Source organism: Myotis daubentonii, chromosome 15, assembly GCF_963259705.1.
Source record: "Myotis daubentonii chromosome 15, mMyoDau2.1, whole genome shotgun sequence".
NCBI lineage: Eukaryota > Metazoa > Chordata > Mammalia > Chiroptera > Vespertilionidae > Myotis > Myotis daubentonii.
In genome coordinates this window covers 38135850-38159021 of record NC_081854.1, presented here as the reverse complement: position 1 = coordinate 38159021, position 23172 = coordinate 38135850, and the positions used below count along the sequence as shown (strand labels likewise).

The following is a 23172-nucleotide window of genomic DNA, read 5'->3' as shown; positions in this document are numbered from 1 at the left end:
AAGCATCCTGCACAAAATGAACAAAAAAGGCTTACAAAGACTTCTGTGAGAGACCAGCATTTGAACATCGTGCTTACAATGTGAACACAGGCAAGCATCGTGGAAATGGCAACACTGGTACTTCAGCTCCTTCTACTATGAACTCATCATCTGTTCCAAGGCAAACACAGTGAAAATGTGATCAGATCTTAGAGGACAATCAAAAAAGAAAAGTCTGAATTAGCAAAAAGATGTAAAATTGTATGCGCTAATTTTAATAATGAACATCATTCTAACCCTATACCATGTCTTGAGACATTAGCTAATAGAATGATACAAGTTTATAGTTTATAAGAAGACATAATGAGGTATGTGCCCTGAATTTTTCTGTTTGATGAAGATGCACAATTAAAATAGTCTGGAGCCTCTAAGGGTTTTTAAAGAGCCTGTGACCTTTGCCTGTCTTGGTTTTCACTGTTCATTTGGGTCCTGCTCTGTTTATCTTCTGCCTAACAAAGACCACCTTTCAATACAATTGAAAATGCTAAAAGGGAAGGTATTTTGAAAGGAAAAAAACTCCATTGATAGAAGCAAAGAGTCGTGGCAGAGACTGGACTTTTGATGGGAAATTGCTGGATATGCCTTTGTTTTTGTGAAAACTGTGCAAGAATAACACATATCTATGAACCTTTTCTATTCATGTTTCTGGTGCTGGTGCTTTAAGATAAAGTATGTCATTTCAGTGTAGAAAGGAAACCCTTCTTTGCCCAAAGATGTCTTAAAACATTTCTTAATTCTGTATCTCTGATTAATGCGAGCTACCCAGCATTTACATTTCTAATATGTTTTGCTTTCATGTGGTTTTTAAGGATTTAAAAAACCTCTCTAAGGAATAACTTAGAACTTACTTGTTATTGTTACACTTTCTCTAAGAAGTAGGTGGATCTGATACATCTATTTGGATGGAATCATAGATCACATGTCTCCATATCTTTTTGCATCTTAATTCCATAATTTCCATTAGAGAAATAGATGTTGAGAGAGGTCACTTGTTTTTCCTGATGTCACAATTTTTTTAATTGACCCACACTTATTAAATGTTTATTGGGCCCTATACTAAGTGCTTTTTTTACATGTGATTTCTAATCTCCTGGCCACCCCGTGACATGGCTACTGTTATTATCCTCATTTATACTGGTGACAGAATGGAAGCTCAGAGAGGTTAAGTAATTGTCTGGGTGTCACACAGCTGGTCAGTGGCAGAACACTTACTAGCACTAAGACTTTTTGCAGGACCATCTTGTAGGAGAGTCCAGGGTATGACAAAGACCTTCATTTTTCTAGGGAAGGACCCCATCTTACTCATCTGTTTTGCCGTGCCTAGCAATAGTGGCAGATGCACAGGAGGTACTTGGCACAATCTGTTAAAAGAAAGAAAGGCATGAACAAGAAGCAGCCATTTATAGATATTCCTGGAAATGAGTTGGAGGTGTGTGAAGGCAGAAGCTTATGAATGGTGGGGACCCACTTTTGGAAAAGTGTAAAACATTCAGTGCAGAATCTTAGAAGGGCTCATGGACCGGATGCCCCTTAAAGCTAACTCTTCATTAGCTTCAAAGTTGTGTCAAGGCCAAATTTCACAGAACCAAGTTGGATATGCCTCTCAATGTCACTGAGCATGTTTGACTTTTTTTTCATCCACTGAAATGTGAAAGCTGCTTCACCATTTCAGTTTGGTGTTGAAGTCATTTGAAAATCACTCTGCATTTGTACATGTGCTTCCGCATTCAGGGAAGTCCTCCATCTCCAAAGGCATCCTGTGACACAAAGACTTTTAAAATGCTTTTCTTCTTGCCTGCATCTGGATAGATTTCCCCCCCCCCCCCACTAGTTTCTTAATGGTCTTTAGTGAAGGAAGTAAGTGACACTGATCAGTGAAGGTGGACAGTAAGATTTATAATGTATTTGTGCTAGCTGAATGCCAACAGAACCGGCCTTTCCCAGTGGTGCTGTACGCAGACTCAGAAAATCAATAGGGATTAACCTCTGACCCCCTTCACATACTTATACTGTGGGCTGCATCGCTTACCAATATTTCATCTGTTTCACTTAGCTGCTATTCCTTACTCAATAATGTGTGGCTAGTCTCACAAGATACTAATTAATTTTTAAAAATGAAGCATCACTTGAAACTGTGATAAAATATCACACCTTTGGAAATCAAGGCTCTTTTGGTTTATTCAGTAAACTCACATTAATTAGCATTAACTTAAAATAAGACTGGGAGGGAGAAAGCTTTGCCCACACAAACCCCCTTATGTTAACAGTGGTGGTGGTGGGGGCTCTGTGGTCCTAACAGGACAGGTGTCCGCTGGTGTCAGTTGGGACATGGACCCCTTTCGGGATAACTGCTAATCTTACCTTTAAGACGCACTTCTTTTTTTTTCTGTTAAAATGATATTTATAGATAAATAGGTAAATATGGTACCTTGCAATGAAATGAACCCAATGTATAATTTTATTAAGGGACTTTAATACACTGTCTACTTGCAAACATATGCAGAGGTTTGTGTAAACATATGTGTTTGTATGAGCTGTCCTAAATTATTATTGAATAGGATGAAGAAGAGCAAAATTTGCAGTAGTACACTTTTTAACTTTCCCTTTAAGTTTTGGTATATATTATTAAAGTGCTCTGCATTTGTCTTAAAAATTGAAAGTGTTATACATTTCCTTCATCCAAGACCCTTTTGTTCGCAGATTTTTTTTTTTGCAAGTGTACCTATTCCCCAGAGTTGACTTACAGTTTGCTATTGATCCAGCAGCTGGTATTTGAATTGGTCGATGTACTCTGCAACTTGTTTAAGATACCCTACCTGAGCTATTAGTTTAAATAATGTATTCATAAATTGATTAATCATTACAGTAAGACTTATTAGCTGCATTTATATCTGGGTGTTATCCACAATTGACTTGTAGACTAATAATCACGCATACTTAAGCAGAAGTTGCGTTTTACATTACAATTTAATAATTATCGAGGTGAAAAACAATGGTATTTGTGTGCAGAGGTTGAGTGGATGCAGAGCTCTAAAGGTGGGACCCATTAAGCTGATTGCTGCTCTTCCTTTTCCTAGGTAAAACAGATGGTTCTTCCCCCTAGTGTGAGATCGGGAAAGTGGACCACATTCTGTCAGCCTGGAAGAAGTGGTTGGGTTTGTCCAAGCTGTCCAGGCTGGCCTCACATTTCAGGAAGATGGATGGGGCAGAAGGAGAGGAACTTAAAGCAAGAGTGCCTTTGTCTCCATTTCTGTAATGGCTACATTAGGCGAAGGAGTGTCCTGTGCACTGGGTTTTCAGGGAGTCCACTCACACCACAAAGCTTGTATACCTGCTCTTCAGTGAGGCTGCCTAGGAGCCAGGTTTGCCCACCAAACATACCAGGATAGTCTTTGAAAGGCCTACCCTCTGGACTCCCACAAAGAAAGCAAACAATTCAGCTAAATTCAGGGCTTAGGGCTACATGTACTTTAAAAGATATATTAATAAACTTTATATTTTAGAGCAAAATTGAGTGTATAGTGCAGAGATTTCCTGTATGTCCTCCCCCCCCCACACACACACATCTTCCCCCAGCTACAGGCACTTATAATCAAACTGCATTTTAGTTAAAAACAATCTTTTGGGTGGTGGATGTTAAATTATGGCTTTGCATTGGGTCTGCCCCACTGGGCTATTTCTGACTCCTTGGGTAGCCCCTTTTTGGCTTTCTTTATGGGGGTGAGTATCTGTCTGACTCTTTCCACTTCTTCTTCCCTGGGAACTGAACCCCCTTTCTTCACCCCAGTAGGTTAGAAAGTCATTTTACCTTGCCACATGATTTTTCTACTTCATAAATCCCCCTTTCAAACATTATTCAACAACCTGCTAAATAAATATATACTGTGTTCTTTCGGCAACGGGGCGGGGAGCCCGTCTTGCAGCATGCATTTGCTCAGCTGTGTTAAAAGAGCGCTGCCTGCCGTGAGAAGGACATCTGCTCACAAGTGAGCAATTGTGCTCCTGATTCGGGGCAGCACCTTTGCCGCCACGCTGCACCAGATGAAAGAACAGATTGCTTTGGAGCTTCTTTTCCTAGGATCTCTCTCCCCAGCATGGGGCTTCATACATTATTGAGAGCAAACCTACTTTCCACTACCACTCCTCCCTGCACTTGTTTTGCCAACCTTATTCAGGATGTCAGCACGGATCACTTTCCTACAAAGGCCGAACGGGGCAGCCAGGGAGCTTCAGCAGATACCTTATTTACAGTGTTTAATTATCATTGTACAGATTTATTAAACTTCTTGGTTACCTAGGAGCCCATGCGGCTGTGGTACAGAGTTTGCTAAGCTTTGACTAATAGGCGTTGTCTTCTAAAACAAAAACCTTCTGTGTGCTGCTACCATATATGCCATGTCTGTGATGGTGATTGGTGGGGGGAGGGGGTGTTGGTAAATAGTTAACAACAGATTCTTGGGGAGTGCAACTAACATTGACTTGCAATGCTTGCTGATGCTGGTAGTGTAAATACACCATGGCCAACAGGAAGGTATGAAGCATGGAGCTAGTTTCACAAACCGTGTGTGTGTGTGTGTGTGTGTGTGTGTGTGTGTATGCTATCTCCACTATGTAGACACAATAGACGTAAACAGCCTCAAAAGCATAGATGACAGTCAAACATACTAACATTATTCAGAAGTATTGAGTTTTGAGTATTTCTTACCTTTGTTTTTTTATATAGTTTATTTAAGCATGACTTTATGCAATTTAATATTTAACAATGGGTGTGTCTGACAACTACCTCACAAAAGTCCTGGAAATTTTGCAGTTGACTCTTGAGTTGGTAACCCCCGACGGCAGCACACGCCTGTGTGTGTTTGATTGACTCCCAGTTTTAAATTACATCCTGTGTTCGGATGAAGTTCACGCTCTCCTCCTAGTTCAGGCTCATCCCTAACAGTGTCCCTGCACAGTTTTCTGCTGGGGCGTGACGAGCTGGTTGGCATGCCCTAAGTGTCCTCGACAGCAAGCAGACACATGCACCCTGGCTGGTGCACCCCAGACGAGTCTGTTGTACTGATATTAAGGACAACAGTGTTTTGCCAGAAGCTATAGCAAGATGATTCTGTAACAACAGCATGGTGACACCAGACTATGTTTTGCAATTTTCTTTAATATTTATGCTGGATAAATAATTTATCTCCTTTTTTTCAGTTTTTTTTTCTTTCCATCTTGAACATGTTGATATAGACAGGTGCTAGGTTTCCCTGGAAGACTGAAGCAAGGATTGGGTTATTTCCCACCCACTCCCACCCCCAAGAAAAATCAGAGGTGTCAGCAGAGTTGAGCCTCTGGGAAAGGTTCCCATAAGTCCTCATCCCATCTACTAATACAAACTAATGAGTTCTATTAAGTATCAGCCCACACATTTGAAGGGAGTCACTTATTAATGTGACATCTTTGCAAGGCATTATAGCATCAGGATCATCATCCTCTGAGGTTTGGGGAAACTCAAAGTCATGGCTCACCTGTTATTATATGTTTGGGGCTCAATGCAGAGGCTCCTCAGAGCCCAGAGTTTCACAGTGCCAGTCCTGTTAGATTTGGTGCTGGGCCATTCATTGTTGTGGGGTTCTGTCCTGGGCACTGTAGGAGGTTGAGCAGCATCCCTGGCCTCCTCCCACTAGATACCCATAGGAAGCCCTCTCCTGAAGTAAGGATAAAAAAAAAATATCTCCGGATATTGCCAAATGCTCTCTGGGTTGGGGCTTGTGGGGAAGGGGATTGCCATAGGGGGAGAATCAGTGTTCCAGAGCCACAGTTCTTAGCCACTTACAGTGTACAGGAAAGAAGAAGTAGCCATTGTTTCCTTATAGTTAGCCCTCTCTCCACCTGGCTTCCAGGAACCTCCAGCCCCCTAAACGTGAGAACTGAGAATAAGGCAGCCTTATGCCACCAAATCAGCTTTGCCCAGAGATCTGTCCTGGAGGGAGAAATGCAGTGTTTCTAACCAAGGACTCCTGAGAATTGCAGACAGCATCGGGAATGGGGTCTCTAGAGTGGGTGGAACTGCGGCCTGTTCTTTCTCAGACTGTTGCATGCTGTGCTCACAGACTAGTTTCTGAACTGTGGAGCAAGTAGGTATTTCACTGGGCACTGGGGAGCACCTCCAGTGGAAGATTTGAAAGGTTCCCACTGCCCTTGGCTGCGGATAGAGGGGTTGTGAGAGATAGGTCTTTACCCCTTTAAGGTGGAATAGACTGCACAGTTATTGCAGGTTGAATTTTAGGATTGCTCTGAGGGTGCTCCAAGCCCCCTCCCAACAGAAAAGCAAGTTTTGTACAGCTCAGCTCTAGGTGAAGGGCACCCCGTGGAATTATAACATGTTAACTACACAATGGTCCACCTGAGCCCTTTCTTCAGGCGCAAGAGGGCTGAGATTAAGCTTTCCCTTTTTTCTTCTGCAAACAGGCCTTTCCGACTTTTTAGCTGGGCCTGCCAGTATGACATTTGAGCATGACGGACTTGGTACCTTGCTGGCCCTGCCTTGCACCTGGGTCCTAGGTAGCTGACCTGCGAACCTTTGGAGCTGCTGTGGTGGGCGATGTCAGTATTCATGTCTCAGGCATCATCTGAGACAGTGATTCCAGCAGAAGGAGGCAAGCTCTGGGTCATGCAGACCTGGAATGTTCTTCGTGGGCCACTTAGGAACTGTGTGACCCTGCGGCAGTTTATTTCACCTCTCTGAGTCTTATGTTTTTTACCTGTTAAGTGGACATAATGATATTTTCATGTCAAAGTAGTGGAGCTGTTAAGTTAAATAATAAGAACTAAGCAGCCTTCTCAGCTCTGTGGCAGAGTAGGTCTTCAGTAAGCCACATCTATTGTTGCTATTCCTTTGGTTTTATTGCCATTTAGGTCATTTCAACAAATAATGGCCTTGAGCTGCCTTGTCCCCTCCTGCATATAGGACATAAAACTGCCTAGTCTCTTCAGAGTGTCCAGCTCCTACCTCCAGTAGCCCCTTTCAGAAACAGTTAAGGAGATCAATAGTTATCTGCTTACCTTTCTGGCTGAGATGAGATTTTATGCTTGTTACTAGATCAATAGTGAAAGCACATTCTGTTAAGTTTTCCGTAGGAGTCATTAATCTCCCTCAGCCTCAGTTTCCCTATCTGTGAAGTGAGTCTAACAAGAATGATGACGAAGAGTCAGGTCAAGTGAGGTTAGCAGTCAGGCCCCAGCCACTGGCTGCGACATTGAGCACGTGTTCTCTCCATCCCCAAGTCAGCAGCCGCCAGTCAGCCTGGAATGACCCTCTTCCACCCTGAGGATCCTGTTCTCTCTTCTCTTGTCCAGGTATCCAAGCTGAAGCTCTCACTCTGAACCTGGCAACATACATTTCAGTATCACAAAATGCCATTTTAGAGCCAACATTAGAGAAATTTGTGATCTCTTTTTTCTTCTAATGACTTTTCCAGGGAAACTTTCATTCTCATTTCTCCCTTGTCAGTTTTCTAATAGGTATGCATGTATTTAACATGCATCTCACACATTTGAATATTTAAACTGAATTGGGGCAGGTCTTTATATTTCCAGAAAGTTCTTATGGTGGTTCTTTTTTATCTCATCATCTACCTCTCCCCAGCAAAAGAATAGAGTATAAATGACCATTTGCTGAGGACCCACACTGGGGCTGGTAATGGTGGGAAGGTTTCATTTTGGGGTTTTTGCAGTGGTGGAGGGGGAGTTAGGAAATCATCAGAACAGGTCTGGTATCTGAGGCCACAGTTCTGGTTAGAACACTTGTCACTAAAGCTACTGATAACCAAAGGGTGAATCAGTGTGGGTAACAGTTGGAGGAGTGGGGTTGTGTGACAGATAGTCAGATGATCTTAATGTTTATATTCCACTGGGGTAAGCTGTAACAAAGACCCATCATTTCCCAGATAACCAATCCTTTTAAAAGAACATCTGTTGAAACTGGCAATTTACATTCTTCTTAAAATACGGAGCGACATAATTAACCCTCTGGGGAGACTAATATTAGTTTATTAGAGACAATTTCTAGTTCTGTTTATTTTTACACTAAACGATTTGTTCAAATTGGAAAAAAAAAATTTTTAGTTGTGCTGTGGATTCACTTGTATTTTGGGTTGACTCTTCTTATCAAGGACACACAAGGTAAATAGCTAGGTTGTAATATGTGGCCACGATGACCATCAGCCATGGACTAATGGAAGCATGATGCAAGTGCTCCACATTGTTAGACATTTGAATTCTGTGGCATTGCACTAACTTTTGGCTATAATTAGTCTATTTTAAAGTGACCTATTCTGTCATCAGATGTGTGCATGTATTTAAGTGGTTCCCTTTGTCTGCAGTCATGGCATGGGCTCCATTGGCACCTATGGTTGGTGGAGCTCTCTTGTGCTGAGTGCTGTGGTCCCTATATTGATCGGTACTCTCCACACGAAGATCACGGACACTTGGTCGTTTCAGAACTGGACTAATTTTGGACTCTGGCTTGTTGTGGGACAGAGAAGAGAGAAGACAGAGCCTGATAAATTGATAGTTCCTCTGATTGTTCAGATGACCTTTGAATTCAAAAGCTCTCATTTGCATATCCAGTCATTTAGCCCTCAGTTCTATCTCAATCCCTCATCCAAGGAAGTCGACTCCTGTTTCCTCATGATGACTCTTCAAATATGGGTATTCCCTTACCAAGTAACTTTTCACTTGGTAAGCACTCAGTCATTCAGAGGACCAAATGTCTCCAAGAACCTTCCCTATTACCATTTGCTGTACTGCAAAAAAGGGTTCACTGGCAGGAGCTCACAACATAAAACTAGCCAGGAACTCAAGTGAAACTCACCATGAGCTCCTCCATTCGGCTCATGAGCCCCTGGCCTGGCCCCTGACCTGGCCTCAGGTGACTGCCCCAGTCTTCTGTGCTTCTAGTTCTCCCCAGTGGCCACCTTTATGACCTAGCCACACTGAACTGAGCTCACGAGGCTGACTCATCTGTGCCAGCCGTGCCCTCTTCCCAGGCTCCTCCTCCTGCATTCTTCACAGGTCTGGTGACAAACTGCTCTTCATCCTTTAAAACCCAGCTCTTGAATCTTGTCTTCGATGAAGCCTTCCCAGACCTCTACTCACTGAGATAACTGGTCTCCCCCGCCCTCAATGCACAACACAAGGGGCACTTGTGTATCAGGATTGCCCAGTTGCACAGTCATCTTCCCTATTGGATGAAATGCTCCCTGGGGAAAAGGACTGTGTTTTATTCCATTTCTAACCCTGGCCTGCACCTAGTAGGTGCTCAGTAAACTGTTGGATTTAGTTCCCTTCCTTCCCCAAGCTGACCTGTATTTGAGATGTAATTGCACTTGGTGTCTTATTTTCAATGAGGTATAAGAGTTGCATCGCATGTATGTGGGAGTGATTACAAAATTCGATCAAACTGGGAATCGCTGACTCATACCTGGAGTTTCTTTATTTGCAAGCTGGAAGACGAGAACTGAATTTGAAACCCCTGGAGAAAATTAGAGCATATGAAACTATTTTGAATAACAGTCATTTGAGGATTGGGGAGGGGGTGGGCAAGATGCCTCTGGAGACCTGAGAGCCACCCGCCTCTCATTACCCTTCCTTCCACCCCTCCCTCAGTTACCTTCATCAAGATCCCACAGCCTACATACTGCTGAGTCACATCTTCATCTAATATGGTTCCTGAACCTGAGTATCTTCAGCGTAGTGAGTGATACTCTAAGGCACAGAGTGTGGGTGTGCTCTTCTGGGTTATTCTCTAGATTTCTGAAACTTGGCATTCTCCCTTGAAAATTCCTAGCCAATTTCTTGCACATCACAGTTAAATGAACACACAGAAAATGAAGTGGTTGCTGCAGCTCAAGGGGCATTTCCACAGCAAGGAAAACAGATGGTTCCACAGACACGGTGTGTACAGCGTATTAGGGGTGAGGAGGTAGGCTTGAACCAAGGGCTGGTGGAGACTTAACGAGGCATGTGTAAACAGCCATACAATCATGAAGGAAACATGTCTTCTGAAGGTGTGTGTGTGCATGTGTGTATCTTCAAATTGAGTAATTTATTTTTATTTTCGATTCACTAGCCACTGGTCAAGTTGACCCAGGATAAAAGCCCACTGGACCACCTCAATGACTTTTTAGAAATTCAACCCATTCCTGTAACTTCCTAGCCTCTCTTTCATCATTGTATGTAAAGTCTACCTCACAATATGTTGAAACAAATATATTCCATATCTAGTCCACATTGGATTGATTGTGTATGATGTAAGAGCACTTTGCTACATCTAGAACAAGTGAGCAAGAGATAGTCTTTGACCTTGGGGACAGGCTCCAGGGCCTGCCTCTAGGAGGTGTTTACAGAATCCGTGTTTGCCTCCCCTCCCAAGTGAGACTGGATTTATGTTGAAATTTGCTTTATTTATTGGCTTAGGGAAATTTTATTGTGCTGCTATGTGCAGCAACTTATGGAGTTACAATTCAGGGAGTTAACTTAGTTCTTAGAGAATCATCATATCAAAATATGTTTTTCCTTCAATTTGTAGCCTTTTGACAAATTACCAAGAGCTTTATCCCTGATATACTAAATACTGCGGGCCACGAGTGTGAGAATGGTGAATATAAGTGTGCTGGCATCTACTTCCCAAGTCCTTTGCCTATGACAAACATCACTAATCAATCAGAATCGTGCTTAGCACATGACTCCAAGCAGCCATTACTAGTTATCTGGAGTCAGGGTAGGAGACACTTTTTATCTACCATCCTAGCAAAGTGATATTTCGGTAAAAGCATCACCGTTCTTCCTGCAGAATACAGATCAGCCCCCTGTATATCGGTCACACCTTTGGAGATCTTATTCCCAGCGATATTTAGCAGTCATAGCTTGGCCTTCCTCCTGGGAGAAGGCTGGAAAAACTTGAAGCCAGTCAGCTATTGGTATAATATATGTTTTCTACTTCCATTTTCTGCCTGGGCCTGACACTCCTCTCCAACCATAAGCTGGAGCTGTGTCAGAAAAAGTTCTCCATTAAGAATTTGTGTATTAAGGATGGCCAATAGACATATGAAAAGATGCTCAATGTCATTAACCATCAGAGAAATGCAAATTAAAGCCGTAATGAGCTATCACCTCCACCTGTCAGAATGGCTATCATCAATAAATCAACAGGCAAGTGTTGGCAAGGATGTGGAAAAAAAGGAACCTTAGTATGCTGCAGTTGGAAATGTAGACTGGTACAATCACTATGGAAATAGTGTGGAATTTCCTCAAAAAATTAAAAGTGGAACTGCCATTTGACCCAGTGATCCTACTTCTAGGAATATATCCTAAGAATCCTGAACCACCAATCAGAAGGAATATATGCACCCCTATGTTTATTGCACTGTTATTTACAATAGCCAAGATATGGAAGCAGCCCAAGAATCCATCAATAGAGGAGCGGATAAAAAGCTGTGGTGCATATATGCATTGGAATATTACTCAGCCATAAAAAAGAAGGAAATCTTACCATTTGTGACAGCACAGAAGGACCTAGCGGGCATTATGCTAAGTGAAATAAGTCAGTCAGAGAAAGACAAATACCATATGATTTCACTTATATGTGGAATCCAAAGAATAATATAAATGAATAAACAAAACAGAAACAGAAGACATAGATACAAAGAACAGACTGATGGTTGTCAAAGGAGTTGGGGGACTGGGTGAAAAAAGGTGGCGGAATTGGGAAATACAGATTGGTAGTTACAAATTAGTAATGGGACATAAAGTGCAGCATAGGGAATATCTATCCTGTATAATAAAAGGCCTGCGACCATAATGGCATAACGACCTGAACGACCAATCGACCAGTCGCTATGAGGTGCATTGACCACCTCTTGGTCCCTCCCCACAGCCTGCAGGCTCTGGTCGCCTGATGGTGCACGGAGAACTGGGGTGGGTGTCAGCAGTGGGGGGGACTGGGGACTGGCGAGCAGACAGAACGGCTGACCTCTTGGTCCCTACCCCTGGCCCACAGGCTCCGATAGATCACCAGATGGCGAACAGGGAACCGTGGTGGGTGTCAGCGGTGGGGCAGGACTGGGGACTGACGAATGGGCGGAAGATGACCCTGATTGCAGACTAGGCCTAGGCATCCTACCCGCACACAATTTTGTGTGCTGGGCATCTAGTATATATATAAAAGCCTAAGCGACTATTAAGACCTGTTGACCGAACAACCGGTCAACCAGTCGATATGATGTGCACTGACCACCAGAGGGCAGACGCGCAATGCAGGAGCTGCCCCCTGGTGGTCAGTTCGTTCCCACAGCCAACCTCCCGTGGTCCCTCCCCCTGGCTGGCTGGCCCTGATCGGCCCCATTTGGGACTGGATGAGAGGGCCCTGATGCCCCTGATGGCCCCGATCATCAGCCAGGGCCTCTAGTAATTAATAATGTAATAACTATCTATGGTGTTGGGTAGGTACTGGAAATATGAGGTGGGGGAACACTTAGTAAAGTATTTGATTGTCTCTAACCACTATATGCTGTACACCTAAAATTAATACAAAATGGTACTGAATGTAAACTGTAATTGAAAAAAATTTAAAAATAAAATAAAGAAAAAATATTGTGTATGGAGACAGGTGGCTATTAGTGTTCTGGTCTAAAAGCTTTTCTGGAACAGAAAGGACCCATCGCAATGGCAGCCTTACCCCGGTCAGTGAAAGTATGATTTCACTTACGAATACAAAGTTTCAGGAACGTATCTGTTGCATCAAGCTGTGTCTATTTGTGTGGGTAATTAATGTGTGTGCCTATTATTCCCTTAGATAGCAGAGCTTAGCAATTATATTGTCATTCTAGGTCCCTACAGTGTCAATTGAGTCATTTCTAAAATATCTTTAGGCTGCTTAAAGTGACTCATTTTTTGTAACTTCTGATTTAATGACATAAGGAAAGCAACATAAATATAGCTGGTACCTATATAGAACTTCCCATGTGCTTATATACAAAAGTATGTAATACATAGCACTCTTTCTGTAAACGAACCTTTCACCACAATCCTATCAACATTTCAGATATCGGACAATGGAGGCACATAGAAGATAAGTAACCAGGCCAAAAGTGTATAGCTGAAGTATTTGTCTGACGCTCTGCCTGTGTTTTTACCCACTGAATACTATGGGATTCCCCCTAAATGTTTGGACAGACTAATGCTAACATTTTCTTACTGAGCCAGGCCAGGATTCCAGACTTTTAAAATGATTAGAAGGTAACAAAGTTGGGAACCAGAGGCTTAGAGAAGGTCTGAATCTCAAGGCAGTGTCTTTCCTGTTGCATTTTAGACAGGTCAATAAGTAAACATGAAGCAAACACAAAGCAACAAGCAAACAAAAGAAAATAAAACCAGCAACAAATCACTTTTGTGCCAGTTGAAAATTCTTTTGTTGGCAGCCCTCCACAGACCCGTGTGATGCACAGGCAGGAGTCTATGTGTGAGACTCACGTGTGCTTTGACTGGAAACACGCCTTCTCCTGGGTTGGCGTGGCTGTGGCCTAATGGACTGCACATCACCATCTTTTTGAGGAAATAAATGTAAAGCTTGGCCATTGGCCCCTGAGTCAGCACATTGGACTTTATGTCAATTAGCTTCCCCCTCCTCTTTATGGTATGGCCTTTCCTGTAATTACAGTCAAGATCCTATAGCCGGAGGAAGGCCTGTCAATTGAGTAACAGCTGATGTCCATCGCGCTGTGACAGCCGGTTCTGAGGGTTTTAGGCCTGTCCTTAGAGACCCTTGTTATTTCCTCCTTGGGTACTTTGCCTCAGCCCACTCACCACCGTCAGGTGGACGGAGGTGTCTTATTCTGTGGTTGAGCCCAGGAGGTCAGGCACCTGGGAAGGGATACACTGCAAAGTAGAGATGTTTTATTGATTTGTATTGTTTTTAATTAAACATAATTTTTAAAATACCCATATGTGGGCACATAGGAAAAGATCTAGAAAGATAAGTAGTGGACTTTCCATCAGGTTTTCCCCTGGGGAGTGGGTTTGGGTAGGAAGTCACAGGGAAACAATCTTGTGTGACTTTAGACCAATCTGTGAGCATGGGTTACTTTTATAATTTCAAATTACTATATAGTTAAAAAGTCAAAATCTATAAACTTATTTCTAATGGTCAGAAATTCCCCAAGAGAGGAAAAATTTAAATGGGAATCACAAAAATCTGGGGTGCCTTTAGCTGAAGTATGGATTTTCATTATTGCTTTCAGAATTTTTAGCCAATTAGAGCTCATACGTCTTTTTGACTGTTTTTCTACATGGGTGATTAGCTTCCCCTGCTGCCCTTTCCCCGCTTCCCAGCAATTTTCTGTCTCAGAAAATGAAGCATACGTCTGCAGTCATCGCTGGTGTCCTGCCTTTTTAAACTTATAAACAAATGAGTGCCAGCATGGCAGAGCATATACAAAGATCACTGAAGATGATGTTGTGGTATATAGCCCTGTTGGAGAATTTTGTATCTGTGAGGAGCTAATAGAATTTAGGGGAGGAATCATGTCTGTTCATAGGTGGCTGGCATTCTGTGGGTCTATTCAACTCACTTGGACACTATTGTAATGTGAGAGGTGTCTATGCCACTCTATGACTATTGCTTTTCCAGGGTCGTGTTGTGGTGAATGGGCTTGTCCATCCCACTTGCTTTGGAGCATGTGGACCCAAAAGCAGGACTGTGTTCGACATACCCCAAGTTTTTGGTTTTCTACCAACAGGCCCCTTTGGTTTTCTACTAATTGCCAAAAATTAGCTTTCTCGTTATGTGTTTGAGATTGCTGTTCCCAAGGGGATGGGGCACTCTTTGAAAACCGGAGTCCTTGGATAGCTCACTCCAACCTACGTGGGACACATTTCTGAGCCATCTACATGGAAGGAGAGAAAATGCTCTTGCTCATCAGTTCTCTCCTTTCCAGCTCTGCCAAACCACCAGGAAGGAGAACCAAATAGTCAAAAATCAAGAGTTAAATTTTGCCAAGAATGGTATCAGCAGCAAACTTCGGGAGAATGATTGTGAGGGGAACCAGGGGCTGTGGGATGCTAAGGCGTGGAGCCCTCTGTGTAGGCCTATTGCTTTGGCTAAAATAACTGGCCACGTTAGATAACGTTTCCACACAGGCTTGTGGTGGTGTTTAGGGAAACTCAAGGGAGCATATATGCATGGGGAAGTTGGACCAAATGATTTTATAAAAATACAGATCCATTAAAAAGGCCCATATTTTGCTCTGAAAGCTGGTTTTCTTATTTATAATTTGTTTCTTTCAAGATTTTTTTTTCCAATTCTTAAATAGACTTTTTTTTTTTTTACAGCAGTTTTTGGGTGACAACAAAATTGAGTGGAAAGTACATAGATTTCCCATATACCCTTTGCCCCCACATATATACAGCCTCCTTCCCTGTCAACATCCCCTCCCAGAGTGGTACATTTCTATGATTCATGATTGGTTATTTGGTAATATCCTAAGCCAGAATCTTCCATTGGTAACACCTTCTCATAACTACTGGCCATCGGGAGAAACTTGAGACAAAGGCAGCAGGCTCTCAGGTCTGAGTTTATAAGCACCATATTCATGAGGCCAAATTCTTTTAGGCTTTGGATCTGTTTGGTAGTATGTCAATGACAGTAATTATTGAAATTGTAAATGGGCGTTAGAATAACTGATTAGTGAGCAGAAATAGTATGTTTATATTTCCCCCCATACCTTATTATATGTTTAATAATATTGTTTGATTGGATCTAAGCAGCCCTCATGAGTAGAGCCCCACATTCTGAACTCTGGACACTATATTACAGGGACAGTGCTGGGTCTGGAGACGGTTGCCCTTGGCTGTTTTTCCTAAGAAGCTATTCTGTTTAACTCAAAAAAGAAAAAGAATTAAAAGGCAGACTAATTATATAGCAGAGGAGCTAGGACTTAGGAAAATCATGTTTTTAAGGAAATTATATATATAGATATTTTTTTTCAATATATATATTCAATATATATGTATATGTATATATATTTTTAATCCTCATCCAAAGATTTGTTTTTATTGATTATTTTGAGAGAGAGAGATAGTGAAAGAGAAACATCCATGTGAGAGAGAAACATTGATCAGTTGTCTCCCCTACGTGCCTGACGGAATCAAACCCACAGCCTAGGTATATGCTCTGACTGGGAATCAAACCTGAAACCTTTTGGTGTAGGGGACAGTGCTTCAACAATTGAACCACCCGGCCAGGGCCAAAATTGTTTTTTGTGTGTTGTTTTTTTTAAAATTTTGTTTTATTGCTTAGAGTATTACAAAGAGTATTACATATGTCTCCTTTTTTTTCTCCCCTTGACCTTCCCCTGGCCTCCCCTACCCCCCAGTGTCTTGTGTCCATTGGTTATGGTTATATGCATGCATACAAATTCTTCGGTTGATCTCTTACCCCACCCCACCAACCCTCCCCAGCTTTCCCGCTTAGTTTGACAGTATTTTTAAGAAATCATCAAGATTGTCAACATGAAGGAAAAAAAGAACTTGGTTAGAGTTCCTATCACATACTTTGTGGTTTATTATTATTACTTTGTAAATTTCACAGTCACTAATGGGGCCCATTAACTACTGTCAGAGTTTATGGAGTGGGGCAGCAGAGGGGACAAGTCTTTTCCCCCACCTCCTCCCCATCTAAGGGCAAGGTGTGCTGGAGGGATCACTTTTGCGAATTACACATGCCTTGCTCCCAAATTTTGTGATAATATAAAAACCCTTCCTAGTGAGAAGTGCTGTTCCTGGGATCTTGAATAATGTAGAGACAGGAAAAGGGTTGCACACCTTTGGCTTAAAGGGACATTAATGACATGCATGATAAGAAAAATTCAGAAGGAACATTATGTTGTTTTACTGATTCAGCCACAGAGCACGACGGTATTTGTTGATGGCTATTCCACATCCCCTCTTTCTTAAATATAAACGCAACCTCCTCAGTTGTCTCTCTTTCATTGGCATTGAGAGATAAGCACAGTTATGATTGAGTTAAGATTGTATATTATGAAGGCTAAAGGAATAATTCTGAGAACTTTTAGTCTATTAGCTTTATGAGGCTTCTTAATAGTTTGGCTTAAGGCAAAAATGATTTTCCTCTAGCTTCATCCTTGTTGAGTCCATAATTAACCGAGTTTGATTAAAAGGGAATTTTACTTTAAGTATAAAAACCACTGGGGCCTTTCTCTTTTCATATGAAAAATTGCCAGAGTCCTTGTCTCTGAATAGTTCAAGGTGTCTAGTCTGGGGGTGAGACTCAAGGCACCTACCTGATGGAGATTGCTTTGCTTGTGGGGGAGGCGGGGGAGGGTACAAAAAGCATGGTATTCTTTTCCATTTGGCTTTGCTCTTGATGGAATGATGCTACCCCATCTTTCTGGGTGGATTTGGCCCATTGAAGAACCCCCTTTATAACAGTCTCTACTTGTCTTTTCTTTGTACCTTGTTAAATTTTATAAATGGCCAGGTGGGACTTTGGGGGAATTCCTGGCCTTTGATAGGCAGAGACCAAAGGTCACTCAGCAGCTGATTTGGGGTCCAAGATGCTGGGTTTCAGAAGGGCTCCCTGCGTCTTGGCTCAGAGTTCCTTCCCAGCTCATGAAGGCTCTTCTTGTACCATATAGTCACTGTGCATTTCACTGTCTTCCCCACCAGGCTTAGTTTCTTCAAGAGTTAGGACTGTGTTTTTTTGTTGTTGTTTTGTTTGTTTTATTTTTATCTGTAGCTACATCCATGGAATGAATTTATGAGAAAAAATAAATAAATAAGGTCAGGGTAATGTAGGTCCCATTGTCTCTGGATGTTGAACACTTGAATTTCATGCCATGGGGCCCTTCCCTTACATTCCATCCTTATATGCTATAAATACACATTTCCTGCTCGGGGCTAACTAGAATTAAGTAGTACCAAATGCTTCTTCCCATTTTGAGGCCTCGCTGCTTTTAATCTTTTTTTAAAAAAATAGGTTAAAGAGACAGGTGGAGAGGAAGTGGGTTGAAACCTGGTTTTTGCACACCAGGAAAGAAAATCAAAATAAAACACAAAACACAAAAGCAGGCAAGGGTGGTCATGAGTGCTTGTTGAGGGTTTTGGTGTGTAATGCCAGGGAGTGGAATTTTACTAGCCTAGGTTTGCTACCACTTATAGTCAGTGTAACACTAATTGTTCCTATGAGTGTGTGTGCAGTGGGGAAAAAGATGGATCTTTAAAAAAAATGTATGGATTGCTTGGCATTTACTGTGGATGTTAAGGCTCCATTCTAGTTTCCAAGATTAAATTGAATTGTCCCCACTGCTGTTCACTTTTACTCTGCACAGTGTAGCCAACATTTTTGTGCCATTTTCTCTCTCCTCCTTTCCTTCCTTCATTCCTTCCTTTCTTCATTTCTTTTTTTTTTTTTAAACACACTGCACACTGCCTCACTGAGTTGATCACAGTAGCATTTTAGCACGTTGAGCAAACCAGGGCAAGTTATGCCAGCCACATGCTGTTGGAACACCTGGCTGACATACCTGAGCATGCCTGTGTGACCCGGGTGGGTAGACAACACGTTACAATTTACAAAATGGGGGGCTCAGTTTGGCACCATCCTCATGGTTTCCGAGCAGCCTTCCAGCTGGACCAGCTTTTCAGGAACACATGTATGTTTGTGCTGGAAGCCCCAGTAATATCATTTAATCCAAAAGCTTTTTTCTGTGATGAATTATTCAGGCTGTGTTTTCCAAAATTGTCATTGATCAGTACAGACCCAGGAAGAGCCACACACAGCAACGCCTGTGCTGGGCCTGTGAGGAGTCGATATTTTCTGGCTCAGAGAAGTTCCAAAAGAAAGAATTCAAAGCCAGTGTGTTTCTTTCTCTGGGCAGCAGGTAAGGCAGGTACTACACTCAGGCTTACTGATGTTGAGCTTCGATTAAAACCCAGCCAGGGAAATATGTGCAGCCTTGTGGGGTGGAGGAGGTGGTGGCTTTTGCCCCTAAGCATTCCTCAGTGCGGAATGTTGGGCAGGACCGAAGGTCAGCTGGGAGCTGGCCACTGAAGTTCTCGGTTGATGCCCATAGAATTCTGAACTCTGAACATAAATGCCCTCCCCCTACATGCGTGTTTTTGGGGAGGGATATATTGAAATAATCCTTGGAACAATGCCCACCTATTGTAAGTAAGCAGACAAGTGGGTTCAGCTATCTTTGTGCAAACATTTGGGCACTATTTCTGAAAACATCTGACGGAGGTTCAAGATGACCATGTCCTACCTGCTGTGGCCACACACAGACAGGTGCAGCTGCGGTGGGGTGGAGGGGTGGGGTTAGATATGTACTTGGGAGAATACTACTGCTATGAACATTCATGTACAAGTCAGTGTGGATTATATTTGCAGCCAATATCCTTTCATAGCATGTCTTGGTGCTATCCTCTGGAGCAGGGGTCCTCAAACTACAGCCCGCGGGCCACATGCGGCCTGCCGAAAACATTTGTTTTTTTACTTCAAAATAAGATATGTGCAGTGTTCATCCGTTTTTTTCAGTTCACAGGCCGATGCTCTATCCACTGAGCCAAACCGGTCAGGGCTAGTTTTTTTTTAAAACTATAGTCCGGCCCTCCAACGGTCTGAGGGACAGTGAACTGGCCCCCTGTTTAAAAAGTTTGAGGACTCCTGCTCTGGGGCATTAGGGATGCATCTTGAAATGTTCTGCAACAGAAACAAGTCATTATTAGCAAAGCAGGCTGCTCAGGAACTGGACCAGGGAACTTGGGGGACTTCTTCATCCTGCACCTGCTGTATGACCTTGAGCTATAAAGGCTTGAACTGTTGTGAAGAGGGAGTACAGTGACCACTCCTGCTGTGGGCCTCCCTGCTTCCGGAGATAGCAAGCAGTAAAATGAGCTGTGTTCTGAGAAAGGAAGGTGCTTCATTCCTGGATTACTACACGGCTTCAGTATTGTTTGTATGATTAATGAGTCCACATTTCAGATGTTCCCATTTAATGTATCTGAGCCTTCTAACAACATCACCTCTCACGTGTTGCTGGCTGTTTTTTGAGATTTATGAGGTCTAACTCACAAGCGATGTGTGTCTGGATTAAGGGAACCTGAGAAGCACTGTTCCTGTCTGACCCGAGGAAATCCCCAGTAAGCTGCTTATCAGAGGTGCATGCTGAGAGCATGATGGGAAGATGGAGTCTGTTGTCCCCTGGTAAGATCTGGAATCTCCTCCCGTTCCAGTCTAACTGAAGTGGCAATAAACTCACAGATTTGTCGGTCCACCTGTAAGGATCTGCTGATGGTTCCAGTATTTAAATTTAGTTTTGAAAAATACATGTGCTGCAATTCTACCCCTACCCACAATACTGCTAATCTTCAGTGTTGAATTAAAATATAATCTCTTATGAAAAAAAAAAAAGAAAGAAAAAACTTTGTTAAGGTGGTTTCGATAAACTAAATGTGTCTCTAATATTACTAACAACAAAGCTTTATTTTTAACTTAAAGCACCATCAATGCACTATGCTCTTTATATTTGAATTTGTAAGACAAAAAGATTTCCACATCATTGAAAATTAGGTTTCTCTTTAAAATAGCCACAAGGTGCTGAAACACTCGCATGTGTTTATGCATGATTTGACCACCAGGGGGCATTGTGGTTTGACCGTCTATTTAAACAGCATTCTATCAGTTTACCCAGAAAATAGAAGGCCTGTGCGTATTTCTGATTCCTTCCAAGAAGGAATCATATCTGGATGAGAACAGATGTCGATTCTTTTTCCTCACTAGCAAACAGTAGTGTTGTCAAATTTGCTAAACTTAGCTAGTTGAAGATTAACATGCAATATATAATATGCATGTGCCAAAGTGTACAATAAATAGTAAATCACATTTTTATGCTTTCTCTGAACTTGGAAGCTATTTCCTAGATGCGATTAAATAAATAACATTCAGATACATTTTAAAGATGTCAAGTCAGAAAAAAAAAGTGCCAGGCAACTGTGTTTGATACATTTCTTTTATGATTAATTCTCCTATTAAGTTTTAATGACTTTAAAGATATAAAGCTAGAAACCACAAAACGAGGCATGGTTAATAAATAACTGAAATACCAGGTGTATGACAATGCATCTGTGGAAAAATGAAATCATATATTCTCTGGGATGTATTAGGAAACAGCTCCTTGGCAAGTCTAAAGTATCCCTGAAGAGGGGGGGAAAGTTTAAAAACTGTGAACTAAAGAAGATTGTTGTGTGCTTTTTAAAGAAAATCCTAAGAGAAGGGTACTTTCTATGATTCACATATGTAAATTAAATTATTTTGTGAACCAATATTTATTAGCAAGGTTGTTCTCTTGGAATACATTCCTCCATTTCAGATTTTAAAAAACCGTTGTACAGATTTTCTAGTATTTCTCAGTTTCTCCTCAAAGTTTTCTTTCGGGCTCATATGACATGGAAAGTGCCTGCTGCTTGGTTGTTTCATAGATGCTCACAGGACTCGCTGCTCCCAGAAGTGGGAATAGCGGCGACAGTGTTTTAGCAAGGCTATCTTTCTGTTCCGCACCCAAAATTTATTAACTATGACTTGGTTCATCCTCAGAACATCTCTGTGAAGTGGGGAGGATAGAAGAATTAATTCCAGTTTCCAAATAGCAAAAGTGAGCCTGGTTGGGGTCTTGCAGGCTTGCCCTGGACACATGAAACAGTCCCTCTGGAGTACCTTAGTGTTTCTGCTTTGGGGCCCTCTGTGGGGGACACTGCTGGGTTACTGAGTTTCTAGAACATCTCAACTGGATTTCTTAAGCTGAGCAGTTTAGAAACAAAACACACAGTAATTAATATGGATAATGACTGGACGTGCTGCAGGTCCCCAGAAGAAGAATGTAAGAATGTATATGTTTTTGTATATGCTTGTGTACAGGCTTTTGTACGTGAAAGGTTTGTTTTATACAATTCCTTCTCTCTGTTTAAGGAGGACTATTATTCTTGAATTCTTCTGAGCTCCCAAAGTACAATAGGTGCTCACAACAGGCAGCCCCTCCCCTCCCCCGCCAACCCTACCCATTCTTCAGAACTTCAAATCTCAAGATCTTTTAAATACACAGAACTTATTTTTTGAAAGTGTTTGGCCCATCTCAAATGAATACTGATCCCCAGCCTCTAAAATGCTTGGAGGGAGAAAACAGGGAATATTGTTCTTTTCTGTTTATATTATTTCATACTGAGTTCACACACTTGCCAAGAGTCCGAGGCAGCTTCTGGCTTGACAATGCCTTATTTAACTTGCCTCGTTTCCAGAGTAAAATCAGAGTCCCCCAGGCCTCTCAGCAGCATGGAGGCCACTCCCGAGCTGGAAGAGACCAAAGCAAATAAAGCGAATCTGCTTCCCCAGGAAAATCATCTTACTTTTTTAAGGGCGAGGACACAGTGTTGGCCTGGGTAGCCCGAGAGCCTGATCCATCACCGGATACCCAGGTCGTCCCAGGTTGCAGAGAGTTGGAATGCTGGGCTACAGAGCTCAGTGGCCTGCCTTTTGGGGCCAAGCCACCTCACCAGAAAATGAGGCTTTCTGCCTGCTCCAAACCCAGGAAGTTGCTGGGAAGCCTGGTTAGCAAGTCCCTCATTCCCAGTCTTGGCTATATCTCCGCGCCCTCGCCAGCACACAGAGCACGTAGGCTTGAGGCTGGAAGAAACCCCAAGCATTTGTCCAGAAACAGGTTCCAGCTGGCCCAAGCGCCGTGCTTTTAAAATTACCCAGATGAACTGATTTTGTATAGGGAGTGGGTGGAGAGGACTCCGGGGCCAAGGAGGAAGATTCGGCCTTTCTCTTCCTAATCATGAGCAATGTGATTTGGAGAGAGAAGCGGGAGGTTGGCTTGGCAACCCACACTTCCTTGGCCGTGCTCCAGAGGAGAGGAGCGATCGAAGGGAAGGCACACCACGTCCGGTCAGCCCCATTTAGACCTCTACACTACGGCCTTCTGCTGGGCGTCCTGTTGGTCAGCGCCCAAAAGATAGTCACTTGGCCCAGCAGGGGCTGCCTAGAGAGAGAGGTAACTGGCTCCAATTTTGGGGGGA

General features: G+C 42.6%; 1 protein-coding gene across 2 annotated transcripts in view; it reads left to right on the top strand.

The window, feature by feature from the left end:
* The window catches only part of WWOX (WW domain containing oxidoreductase), a 930802-nt gene that overhangs the window by 315489 nt on the left and 592141 nt on the right, over nt 1-23172 (top strand). The window contains exon 9 of one of the 2 annotated variants that reach the window (XM_059667378.1): nt 20197-20449. The exons of the other annotated variant lie outside the window; for it this stretch is intronic. Within the exon in view, the coding sequence (XP_059523361.1) occupies nt 20197-20205 (9 nt within the window). The 3' untranslated portion in view covers nt 20206-20449. Of the gene's footprint in view, nt 1-20196; nt 20450-23172 lie in introns of those variants that run through there. 2 annotated transcript variants of the gene reach the window in all.